Source organism: Rhea americana, unplaced genomic scaffold (genome assembly GCF_003343005.1).
Source record: "Rhea americana isolate MKP2758 unplaced genomic scaffold, rheAme1 scaffold_139, whole genome shotgun sequence".
Classification (NCBI taxonomy): Eukaryota; Metazoa; Chordata; class Aves; order Rheiformes; family Rheidae; genus Rhea; species Rhea americana.
Window position 1 is genome coordinate 2,530,739 of NW_028185472.1, and position 13,318 is coordinate 2,544,056.

Genomic DNA, 13,318 nt, shown 5'->3' on the forward strand with positions numbered 1-13,318 from the left:
AGCGGCGGCAGCAGAGGCGGCGGCGGCCTGAAGAGCCCCGAGGGGGGGAGAGAGCGGGCGGCGGCAGTTGCGGCGGTTTGGCGTGTCGCTGCGCGGCCGTGATCGCGCGCCACAATGCCGGCGGTGTCGAAGGGCGATGGCATGCGGGGCCTGGCGGTCTTCATCTCCGACATCAGGAATTGTGAGTGCGGGCGCGGCGGGGCCTGGGCCGGGCCGGGCCGGGCCGTGGGGCCGTCGCGGCGTTGCCCGGTTCCGTGGCGGCGTGCGGCCGCTGCGCCGGGGCGTCCCCCGCCGCCCCTCCCCCCGGCGCGGGCTGCGCGGGGCGCTCGCGGCTCGCGAAATGGCGGCGCGCCCCGGGGGGCAGCGGGGGGAGCGGTGCGCAGGAGCCGCCTGAGGCTTCGCACTGTTTTCTTTTTCTTTTTTCTTTTTTTTTTTTTCGTTTAAGGGTTTTAGTAGTGGCCCCGAGGGAAGGGGGGGAGAGGCGGGCGTCTGTCGTTATTATCGTTTGTAAGGCGCAGAAGTGAAGCTGACGTGCAGTCGTGTGGAGGGGGAGGGTTGCGGAGGGCCGAGGGAGGCCTCTGTGGCCTTCCTCCAAAGCTGTAGAGGGGTTTCAGCTCGAAATGTCATTGAAGGGGAGGAGGTCTCTGTGTCAGAGTGACTGCGCACAGGCCCTTTCTTAGATGCGTTTACATTTGTCTCTAAACGATTTTTCAAATTCTGTCTTTGTAGCAAGCAGCCCTTAGAAGCGGTTTAGTTAAAACTAGGGTGGAGAGTGGTGCTGGTAGCGTTCCCCGAGGTGTGTGGGGAGGTGCAGTGGCTAGTACGTGCCTGTGGAGAGGAAAAGAGGGGAATCTGTGGGGTGATGTGGGGTGCTAATTTGTCGGGGGGGAGGCAAGAGTGTGTGTCCGGGAGGGGAAGCCTAAGCACGTAGCTTTCCTTCCTGACTCGAGATTGCATGTGGTTTAATATTAATCCGAGTTAGGGCCCGGAGTGCATGATGTGGCAAGAACTGCCTGGGGAAGGGCTAAGGTCACAGGAGTTGGTGTGATGAAACTGCTTTATATTTTGCCCATGTCTACCTCTCCAGATAACTTAAGGCTATTTTAAAAGCAGTGACAGCAAAGCTCCCTCCCCAGCAGATGGGACTGGGTTGGGAGTGGGTTGGAAGACTGTTTTATGTATTTTGTTGATCTAACTAGGCTTGCATTGGGATAACCAAACTGGCTTGGAAAACTCTTCTTTATCTTCATAGGGCTTCACATTGATGGCTTCTAAATTAATCCAGGAGTATTTTAAAAGGTTGGGGAGAAAGTGGTACTGATAAACTGAGACTAGTTAAATTAGGTCAGTGCAATTTCYTTAAACTAAATTCAGATGATCTACACCTTTGGGCATGTAACCAGGGACCTCATAAGTAAATTTCAAGGTCCTTTTCAAGGCAAATGTTGTCTCAATGGGTGGAGTGTTTTGTTTTGGAGACCAAAGTTGCAGGTCTTTAATTTTTTTTTTTTTTTAAAAAAACCTTACTGTTATATTGTGTAGAAGAAGAACTGAAGAAAATGAAATGTGTTATGTATCAGTTCAAGGTTACTTGACTGCTGTTGTGCTTTGATTGGCCCAAATGTTTACTGAAGGTCATCTAGCGCTCTACAACTCCATGCAAACTGCGTATGATACCATGTGAAACTATGTTACATATCACTTAAAACTTGCTGTAACATCTCCTCAATATTTTTGAATGACTATTCTCACTCATTTACCTAGAAGTACAATGACTTTTTTTAATGTCTTTATTTCTTGCGGTTGGAGAATATGTTTCTCCACTCTCCTTGTATTGGATTCCATTGACAAAAGAAATGCTCAGGCTCTTAACCTAAATTTATAGATAAGGAATAAAAAAACTTGATATAGTGGGGCATGATAGATTTACTGCTGATTGCTCCTAGGTTTGCCAGTATGTAGCCAGTGCGGGAATGCTSATGGAACAACTATATTTACATCCAATTTGGAAGAAGGAGCATCTCTTGCAAAGATGCAACTGACTTGTGAAACAAATAAAGCATTAGCTGTACTTGTAAAACTGTGAAAGGATTATATCTAAATTTTTATCTCTGGATACCTATTTGGAAGCTTCTATTGCCTTCTTCATAATGACGATGAGGAAAAATCAAAATAATCATGACTCCCAAATAGCTGTACCAGAGTTAGTAGTTCAAGCTAGTGTGGGGTATATGTAGCTTTCGAATAACTGTTCGATAGCATTTGACTTTTTTTTCCAAGGATACTCCAGAGGTGTTGCCAACTAACCAGGAGCTGGTGGGTGCTGAGTAAGATACCCAGATGTACTTAGTCACGCTCTCTAGAGACTCCATGCTTTGCAAGCACAATTATTAGCTTAAGCTGTATCTTCTCCATTTTGAAGTAAGGAAACTTGGTGACACACTGATGTATGTGCTAGCATCCTGAATTTTTCTTAGCTTTGACTTTGTTGGACTCTCATCTTTCTGCCCTACTACTACTACCACCAATATTTGAATTTTTTTAGCTTGCTTACAGCCCTTTCAGGTTATCATAAATAACAGCTGAAACRTTACTTTTTTTTTTGAAAGATCTTGCAGAGTTAATGGATTTGTAATGTATGTGTTGCTGAATAAAAATGTAGATATTGCCTGTAAACTGTACTCAGGTGGGTACACAGCATGTACTTCCAAGGTGACAACRTAAGTACACTTGAAGCTTGGGTTACATAACTGTAGACCTTCTAGTTTTGGAAATACTTAATCTTCTTGCGTCAGATATTTCTTCCTGGACATGTATACCAACAACTCCTGCAGCACTGAACAGTATATCATTCTCTTACAAATTTATAAATGACTAATTTGGGAATTGTGCTAGTCTTGTCCATCTCTTGTTACTGGCCTATCAGAGGGCTTCAATTAACCATCTTTAAAAGCAATTTTCAGTACTTGCGGTTCTAGCTGATGATGAGTAAATGAAGAGCTAACACTGCCAGTCTGCATTTAATAGTTAATGATACATTATCACTTCCATGACTCAGGTATGTTTTTGGGGCTTGGGGTATCTATAAACTTCTTGACCATGTTGTAWATTTTTTGTGGAATATTTTTATATCATGTGTGTTTTAAATGTTTTGAATATAAAATATAACTTTCCACATGATTAAAGAAAGTCTACTTAAAAAAAAAAGCTTTATACACTTTTGCAGAACTAGCATCTTTTCTTAAGTCAGTAGACTACTTGTAGTGAGTCATAAAATGTGTGAGAAGCAAGAGCTTCTTATGCTTACTGACTTTGTTAGTCTAGTCTCTGTAAAACTGAGCGGCCTTGTGAAGTGTTCACTTTTTATTTAATTTATCTTGAGCAAATGTAATGTGAATTTTTAAAACCCAATAGTATAAGAAACTGAATTATCCAGCACTTCATGGTGGCTCTTCAGAGTTGTTGCATGTCCTGTATTTTTGCATATAGAGCTCCTGGTGGAGGTGGCAGAAGGAAGAGTGATTAAGAAATGTGAAAACAACCCTATTAGATTCTTGACAACTTGCCAGTAGATAATACGGGCTTTTCTAGAAGCCTTGTTCAACTAGATTGCTTTAACATATATGAAATAGCTTTTTGCTTATCATTTCTAGACCCCAGAAAAGAGACTAGAAGGCTATAAATTGAAAGCTGAAATAATGCACTTAGGAGATGTAACTTGGCCCAATGAGACAACAGCAAGACATGGCTATRCTGTGAAATATATTGTGGTGTAGAGATAGCAGACATGGAAAGTTCATGTGGTCTATCAAGTGCTGTTCAAGTCTGAAAGAATCTTTGTCACTGCTTGGATACCTCATTAACTGTACAAAAATTGACATGTCTTAAATGTGAGTATATGAACTCTTGTAAGAAATCCTTATTCCTTAATGTATGTTAAATCTATTTTCTTACCTGTACTGAAGAGCTGCTAAAGTAAATTGACTTATGCAAGATGGTGCTTTATAAACTCTATAACCATCTTAGCTACAGAACAGTTGGACTCATGCGCAGGATTTGGGGTGATGGGAGAGTGGTTGATAATGGCTTTATGCTCATCTAGTTCTCAGAACTGTCTGGGTGACAGATGACTATTACAACAACAGTATTATTGCATATTCACTCCTAAAAACTAGGAAAGCTTATCTCCTTCTTTGCTTTGGGGGAGGGAGAAATAGTTTTTATTACAGTATTAAGTGTACTACTTGTAACCCCATCCTCCACTGTAAAGTGAGGAAGCATCTATTCTTGAGATGATGGAATGTTCCTACGCAGAGACAAARTCTGCTGCCACAACAGGTTGGAAGAAGACAATTTTTCTTGCTTTCTTTCATTACCTTAGATGACTGCCTTATTAATCTAGTCTCTAAATGTTTTTCTATCTGTTTGAAGGCACTATTCTTGTTTACTTCTCCTTAGCCTATCTGCTCTCTAAAATAAACTCAACACATATTAAAACAATGTATCTCCTCTCTGAGAATTTTATGCATTAATTCTTCTTTGTACTAGGCATGGGGGAGTGCTCAGCCTCTTGAGGCATTTGACTTCAGTAGCTTTACTTTGCTAAATCTGTACCCATGCATAGGGTAAAGAGCATCAGGTTACTGAGAAACAAGTATGTGGGAGGAATAAAAGTGCACCATACTGTTCAGATTATGATCACCCTTTTGAGTGGGTAGTGGACATCAGAGTGGATATGTGAGAGGGGTATGCAAGTAACTTAAGTTACTAAATACTTACCTATTTTGAGGTATTCTTCTTGGTGAGAACAGTCACAGTGAAACAAATTTCACATTGGATGAGGTGAGCTAGCACAAGCTGTTTTGGTGTTCTGCATCAGTGATGTGGTTTTTAGCAAGGAGGCTACAGTTAATGCATTACTCCTCTGAGATGAAGATTCTCTCCTTTGGATGGGGCACAATTCYGAAGTAAGATTTGTGCTACCTCTGTAGGCAGTTCAGGACTTTTCTGTGCATCTAAACACTTGGACTATATAACTCTGAGGAAATTTGAAAGCAAAGATGGGGGTTGATTTGCTGTCCTTCTTGCAAGGCTGTATTCACTTTACCAGTACAGCCTTTTTCCTGTCAGTTGCTGATACAAGAAAACTCCTAGAAGGAGGTGCTCAGATGTATAGTAAGCAAGAGTGAAAAAGTATTTTCATTACTTGTGTCTACTTGCAGAAGAGTGATTTAAGGAAAACACAAGTAGCATGAGATTAATCTGAGAGGGATGTGTGAAACAAAGCTAGTATTCTGTGCAGCACTCATCTAAACTTTCGTTTGGTCTTTTCACTGAGCTCCAAAGGGTTTGTTATGCTGTTGGATTTGTGTCCATTTGGCTGAGAAAGAGAGAAGAATAGGCAAAGATGATCATAGGTAGTATGAGAGGTAATAAACAGCTAGGATCTTTGTGACGTACGACCTCCATTATGTCATTGGAATAACAAAAAAGGCCTGGTAGATTTTAAATATCTTGAATAAGGGCTGCCCATATGTATTAGTAACAAAAGTTTGATTGCTACAGAGAATGTGATGTTACTTGCATCAGTTTCTGTCTTTTTTATGAATGTGCTTTAATGGGTTTTTTTGTAAGGTCCCTGAAGTACCCCCACACAGTAGTTTCAGATAAACTAGGAGACTTTGGGCAAGCCCCCAACTGTTCTTCTGTTATTTGAACCTGAACTAAGGTAAAAAAGAGCATACAGTGACTTATACTGCGTCAGTGCAATATTGCCACACCTGCTTGAAGAGAAGGTGTAGCAGTATAGTGTGTACACTGTTCAAGGAAATGACTAGTTAAATGTTGATTCCTCAATGAAAGAGGAAGAACTGCTTTGTGTAATAGCCCAATGTGCTTCTGCTTTTATATATTTTCTCAGTTTAAAGCTTCTTTTGAAAAGAGCCAATGTCTTTTTATCAACTAAATTGTAAAATAGATGTTCCAGTTGTCATAAAGTTACTCGGATAGGCGCTTCCAGTAAGCTTTCTCTTCACATGGGGATCTAATCTTAATTAATGCTAGACCCTGCTACTTATTGCTGAAACAAACTCTTTCACAGACTTGAGCTGCAGTGCTTTTCTTCATTTGTGGTGTCTAATTAGAAAAAAAAAGTAGTACATGGTAACACTTAAAATGACTAAGCTCACATTAGATTACTGCAATTAGAAGATTCTAATTGCAGATGATGAAACGTGGAAGCTGGTGTGTGCTCTTTTGCATTTATTCCCCCTTCCTTTAGGGGACAAGGAGTTAATAGCATGCTAGATTACAGTAAAGCCTATGACTCCCTGCTGTTTCATGAGAAGTCTCCTTATAGGGGAAAACTACTAGGAGCATGCTGGAGAAAATTCAGTTCTGTGGATAGCAGTTCATGTTGTAGTGCACATTTTCAAATATGCAGTATGATGATTTCCTAAATGTGATCAATAGGTCACTGAAGTTTTCCATTGTGGTAATGGATATGTAATCACAACAGGATGTCCAGAAGCACAACAAGCGTGAGCTGCCTTTACGCCTCTTTTTGGGGGAGGCGGAAAGAACACAGAACAGTGCTAAGAGTCCAGAGCTGCTGTCTTCTAAGAAGTATGGCCTTGAATTGAACTGATTGTGAAACTACATCAACATACCTTACTGAAGGGAAGCTAGTAGTGCTTTGACTGCAGTGTCCCTCCCACTTAATTGACCAATTGCCTAAGGTATTTCTAATGTAGGTGCTAGGAAAGCCTACAAACGCAGGAAAAGCTGTTTGGGAAACAGTGACATGTTTTTACCTGTGGTATGTTATCTCATGCTTCTAAGGAAAATTCCTAAGAGTATCTTTAATATGGAGAGTTTCTGCTTCAAGTAAGAACTCCTACACTTTTCCCAAGTAGAGATTTCTAACCACTAGAGAATTCGGAGGGGAAGCTGCTGCTCTTAGCATTGACAATATTTATAGTACTGCTTTCTTAAACAGAAAATTGAATAGAGTTGTCATGTCTCAAAGGCCTGTTCGATAACTCAATGTGAACAGAAAGGCATATTCTGTTAGACAAATGGCAGTGCCACAACAGTCACTACTACTACTACTTGCCTTCAAGAAAACTCACACGATGCTGGCAAGCTTTCTCATGCTCATATAGCTTCCTATCCAACATGCTTTATAGTCTATTTATTTATTTTTGCACTAGTGATGGCACATCTCTAATTGTTGTATCATCAGATGTCCTACCTTTTACCCAGAGCAACTGAGGCTAAGAGGTAACACAGTGAAATAATTCTGCCTTATGCACAAATTAAAAAGTAAATGCATTAGCAGGTGGTTTCAATTATATTGTTTGCTAATTATAAGCAAATTGGAGCTGAATGGGTGGTGGGGCTATCTAAATTTACTTGAAGCTTATCGGTCTTAACAATACTGAAATAGTTACTTGTGTCATGGGTAAAGTATTGATTTAAACTCCAGCATTGGGCTTTCCCCCCTTCCCCCAAGTAAAACTTTTTAAGTAATAATTAATAGGCAATGTTACCAGTCTCTTAGCTAAGATTCCAGTGTTTTTCATGTCTGCTGGTAACTGACAGCACAGTAATGACAAACAGCTCCTAATTCTGTGGCCTATTTGAGTGACCTACCTGGTAAGAGGACTGGAGAGAGAAACTGATTAATTTAAAGGAAGGCCTGAATCCTGGAAAAGAATTCTGAGAACCTGAATTAGGAGGGTTTTCTGGACAGCTGAAGTCTTTCTGATGAGGCTTGAGTAACCCAGGCTTTAAAGGTCATGAAAAAGTTCGATAATAGGCTAGGAGCTTGGTTTATCTTCTAGTATCATCCAGCTTTTGCTTTAGAAATGGCACTTCTGACTCTGAGTGTTCCATCCTTGCAGGAATCTGAACTTTGAAAATGAGGCTGGGAGAGAAAAGTAACTACTAAAATAAGCCAGACCAGATAACTGTTTTTCCTGCTGCATAAGGTGAAAGACTTAGTTTACAGCCTAGCTGTCTTGATTCAGTAGCTAGAACCTTCAGGTCTTATCTCATTATATAGCATCTGATAGGCAAGCTAGCTTTCATCTCAGATGTCTGTGTACTACTATTGCATGAATTAATGGCACCAATCAATCTTTTTTTTAAAAAAATACAGACTTTTAGTGTTTCTACTTAATCAACATGGATGCTCTTTGTGCATCAAGTGTGGTTTGAGGCAGCTTACACTTAGTGCTGCAGCAAATTAATCCTGCTGGACTAGATGACCATCTAAATGAGCCACAAGCAGCCCACTAGTTCCACCCTTGAAACATTCAATTAGTCTTGCAGCTCTTCTGCCAAGTTACTATCATGATGCRTCTGAAATACTGTCCTAAGATGAACAGATTGTCAACATATCCCTTTCCATAACTCCTATTTTCTTTTTGTTATGTAGATTTTAATGCAGAGTTACTAACTTGATTAAGGTGGTGTTATTCGTGTAGTATTGAAGCTCTGACTACAGACTGGGTTACTAAGAGATTAAGAACAGTAACACTTTATTCTTCCAAAGAGCTGGATGACTTGTGATACTCCGTACTCTTAAACAAGATGGTAATCGAAGATGAAAGTACACTGCAGACTACCTCACATAATGAAGACTGTAGGTAGTGCAGTGGATAGTCTGGCAAACTGCCAAATATGATTTAATTGACTGCTGAGCACCTCAGACAGTGCTGTGGCTGGTATCTGTTTGCTCAGGTATTCATCTTGGATAAGATTAACAGCATTGTTATATACTTTGTTGCTTTACAGCTGTAATATATGTCTTATCATCCACAAAATAGCCAGCCAAGACCTACAGGCTTGCAATCGCTGCTTTTAATCTCTTATTACGGATATTTAATCAGTCTTATTAAACTGGAAAAGTCTAAATAAGTGAAAGAGAGAAGGATGTGGCCTAAGCTGATGTGGGATATGAAAATCTTAGTATCTGTGTGTACTCTGGTTTAAATGTTRCCCCAACCATCAGTTTGTATACATGGTGTAACCTTTATTAAGCCTCTCCAAGCTGAGTAGCTTGCTACAGTAGATAATTTCTTTAAACAAGAAGCTGCCTTACAGCCTGGAAATGAGACAGATGAAGCAATTGCCTTGCCAAGCTTGAAATGTAGGCTTCCAGTTCTGCTACCCGCAACTTCTCAACTTTAATCAATAATGGTTTTATCTTCCTTTCTGACCAGCCTTAAGGGTGCTTAAGTATTTTAATAGTAGTAAAACAAATGTGCTTGTAGAAATTCACCAGCAAGTGTTAACATGGCCAAGTAATGTGGAGGAAACTTGTAAGTTAAATGTTTCTCAAACAGGCTGCCCTTTGGTGGGTCAGAAAACCTAGCTAAAACTGATGTCTCTTGTTTTTTTTTTTCCCTTCCCTTGTATACAGAACAACGTGAAGCCACCTGTTCCTGTGAGGATTTATCTCACTTTGTCATCTTCTAATGCAAACAATAATGAGTTAGACTCATTAGACTAGTTAGACTGATTACCATACAACACTACTGCTGGAGTTCTAGGAAATTTGTTAATTCAAAAGTTAGAATTAAGCTGAAGTATCCCAAGCATTATGTGGCTGTCCTCAGTGGCACGTGGCACTCTGTACTAGTACTGCTCTGAGACTGCAATTTCAGGCATGTATATACTGTGGTTGGTGATAGTGCTGCCTCTATTCTTCAAGTGCTTGCATTAGCTTAGATGCTGACATGGAGAGAATCTTTTGCTCGTCTTCAGAATGGGGGTGGAATTTAATTTATTGACTTAAAGTTTATTTGGGCCATTTTAGCTGAACTTTACTGGTGTGAAGGGTTGCAAAATGGGGGAGGCTAATTGAAAAAAAGCAGTTACTTAGTCTTCTCCTTTAATGGGGAACAGCTAGCAAACTATGCTAATTTGCCAAGCATCATCATGGCTCCTTTTAGACAAGTCTCCAGCCTATTAAACTAAGATATTTAAATAGTTGCTTTATTCATGTTAAGWTGCTTGCTTTCTGGATGAAAGTGATGTAGTAAGGAGACAATTTAGGGCTTGATTATGAATCCAACTTGTGTTTCCAATATGTGGAATTGTGTTTGTATCACCAGGTAGTTACTACTGTATTTATGTTTTGTTAAAGCTTAGATGAGATTATGTAGTACATTCAAAAATGGAGCAGCTTGTTGGAATTAAGAACAGACTTTTGTTTTATGTTAACATGCTACAGGTCTTGGGCTTCATAGGTGTGCTAACTTTAAGGGAAACTAAAACTTCAGACCCAAGGTTACTGTTTGTTATGGGCATTCTGGTCAACTCAACGGGGGTGCTGATTGCAGCCTCAGCAAAGCAATACATTTCTGCCAAAGGGTGCTGACTTCACAAATTCCTAAAGTATTTCAGTGAAGCTTCCCTTAATGCTCTGTTGCTTGCTTAGGAAACAAAGAACATAGTTTTTAGAAGCAACTGATGATGTGTGAGTCTAATGGGTAAAAATGCAGCTAGAAATGCTCGGAGAGAGGAGAAGGTGGCTTTGGGCTTTGAAAGAAAAACAAACAAAAAAGCCAAAGAACATCAAGCCATTGGTTCCATCTTAGATTAAGAAAGCTAAGATTGATGTTCTTGTCTTGTTTTCCTCTTCTCTATTCCCAATTTTTAACTTTAGTTATTATTGTCACACTTACTGAGGTTAGAGGAAACAATTGCTAATAAATTCAAAGTGCATATTGCAACTCTTTATTTTCAGATAGAAGAACTTTAAGATGTAAAGCAAGGACCTAGCTTCCAAACCATCTAGCTAGTTAAATATCATACTCAGTTTAGTGACATCCCAGACTGAGATCAGTATTCTCTGCCCATTTACCTGAAGGAAATATGAAATCTCTAGTCTCAATTCATTGAAGTATGAGTTATGTGCCCTTTCATTTGAAAAGGAAAAGACATTGGTAGTTTTAGTTGAAATTAAAACTTTATCTTCTAGTTTCTGATAATACTGGGACAAGTTAAGTGTTGAAAATGAAACTAAGGGRGTTGTTTTTAGGTCTTAAACAATCTTCAATAAGAACACTTCTTTTAATCAGTCTTGGACTTCTTATTTATTTACGTATCATTTTGGCATATTACTTACTGCAGCCCTCTATTCATAGAGGATATGGACCTAAAAGCTGAAGACTTGCTTTCATCTGGCTGTGATTTCTTAATGATGGCAGGTATCTTAAACATAATGCTTGAATATATCCAGCCTGTGCACAGGACAAATAGTCTAATAAGATTGAGACAAATCTAAGATCTGTCATGGAAGACACTGCAAGCTTTAAATTCTCCCTGCTGTTGTGAGTAGCACTACTGTTTTAAAATCAGTTTATTTTGGCCATGTTTAATTTGAAGAAAAATCCTTATATATATTGTGTGAAATATTGGTGGAAATTTGGTTAAACTTGTTGATCTGAACAGATGCCTCTTATGTTTGGAGGGAACTAAAGACTGTAGTCTTTAGCCCTGTCAGTCCAGGAATGAATAGGAGATTCTAGGCTAAATTAAAATTAAGGATATACCTCCAACTTTGCCTGAAAACTGAGAGGCACATAGATAGAAACTATAATTTATGATTCAGAATAGGTATCAGGAATTGAGCTCTGAAAAGGCGTAAATTGTTAAAAATGGTAAGTGCACGAGTAACTGAAAGTAACCTTTTCTTTTGGGCTGAGTGTGTAGTGCATTGCTTCTTTTTTTKGGGGGGRGGGGGGGAATTGTAGTTTGGAGTGCCTGCCAAAGCTCCTTGCACCTCAGTATTTTGAGCAGTGTCCCTTATAAAGCAGTACTGCAGAATGAAAAAATTAATTTTAARCAAATTGTGGCTATTACTGCTAAAATAACAAGGCAAGCCTATATAGTTGCTGCTGTTCTGTGCCTAACTTGTTTGTGTAGCCTGCTTCTCTTGCCACATGCTCTGCTCTTATTACTATTATTAGACCCTATTGCATAATTATAGACCATTATTATATATAGAAAACCAATTGTTTGCTGCAACATATGCAAAAGTCGCTTTCATAAATGCTTAACTTTTGAGTTTTTTGAGTCTAAATCAAGACCTGAAAAAAGCTGTTTTAAATTGTATTTAGCCTGGGATTCCCTTAAACTTTAATGCATCTTTGCTATTTTTAACATGTCTTGAAGCCCTTGCTTCCTTGAGTTACTTGGTTGTCTTTCATCTGCCCTGCTGTCAAATCATCTTTGAAATGGGGAAGTAGTGGGAAATATTCATTGTGTGGCATACAAAGTTTTGCCATGTACCTCCTGCCACTTGCAAATGAAGAAGGATATTTAACAGCTATCAGCCATGAGTTGTTGCTTTCCTTATGTGGAAGGAAGGTATGAGTTGGGGGTGTTGTAAAACTGCTCTAACTGTTGGTCCTGATCTGTTCTTCAAGTGTTGTTGCACACCTTCCCCCCACTAACATGGCTGCATTTTATGACTAGGTGTCTGGCCATGCCTAAGGGCAGTGAGGAGGTATTTTGCAGGCTGGGAACTTAGGTAACATGCTACCTGAGTGGAGCAGAGGGGTATGTGAAAGCAGGCATCTGATCCCTGCTACTGATGAGGTTGGTTTGCTTTCAAGCAGAACAAGGAAACTTATTGACAAGCTTTTAGCCAAATATAAGTGGTGGAGGTAGGGGAAGCAGTTTGTTTCTGCTGMTAGTTGAGACTTTTATTTTTTGAAAAAAGTACTATAAAGTTTGAGTACATATTGGTCTGAATTTGCAACACAGCTAGATGACTGGTTCTATGTTGCTAAAATGGACTTTGCTTGTTTCGAGAAATTATTTGTGATTCCTGGGTTAGATATTTCATCCTAATGTGCTCACTGAGGTAGGAGGTGACTTACACAGACCACTGTAGCTTCTGAAACTCCAGAAACCAAGATGCTGAGAAGTAGTAAGCTTCTTGTGTACTTGCATTGTTCAAACCAAAGTGACTTTACCATCATCTTAGTTTAAAGTGTAACTCATTTCTCTGAATACCTAACTTGAGTTGGCACCAGAAAAATTAATACTTATTTTTGGAAGCAAAAGTTGATGTGAAGTACAAGCTCTGCTGAGAGGGTAATGTGTTTTCTAATAAAATGTGAATGCATACATTTCTGTTTTTGCAAGTGACTTATGGAGCATGTGGAAAGTCCAGTCAACATTAGCACATACCACTTCTGCCTGACATTTTTCAGTCTTTTGGATGTTTGAGTTTACTGCTTTTCTTTTTTTAGTGTCTGTTAGGAACTTAGGCTTTTTTTTTTTCCTTTGATATTAAACA

General features: G+C 39.6%; 1 protein-coding gene across 4 annotated transcripts in view; it reads left to right on the forward strand.

Moving 5' to 3' along the window:
* Nucleotides 1-6: 6 nt before the first annotated feature.
* Nucleotides 7-13,318, forward strand: part of AP2A2 (adaptor related protein complex 2 subunit alpha 2) — a 53,204-nt gene continuing 39,892 nt past the window's right edge. For all 4 annotated transcript variants that reach the window (XM_085298509.1, XM_085298507.1, XM_085298511.1 and 1 more), the window contains exon 1: nt 7-181. In XM_085298509.1, coding sequence (XP_085154635.1) covers nt 115-181 — 67 coding nt within the window. In that variant the 5' untranslated portion in view covers nt 7-114. The remainder of the gene's footprint in view (nt 182-13,318) is intronic.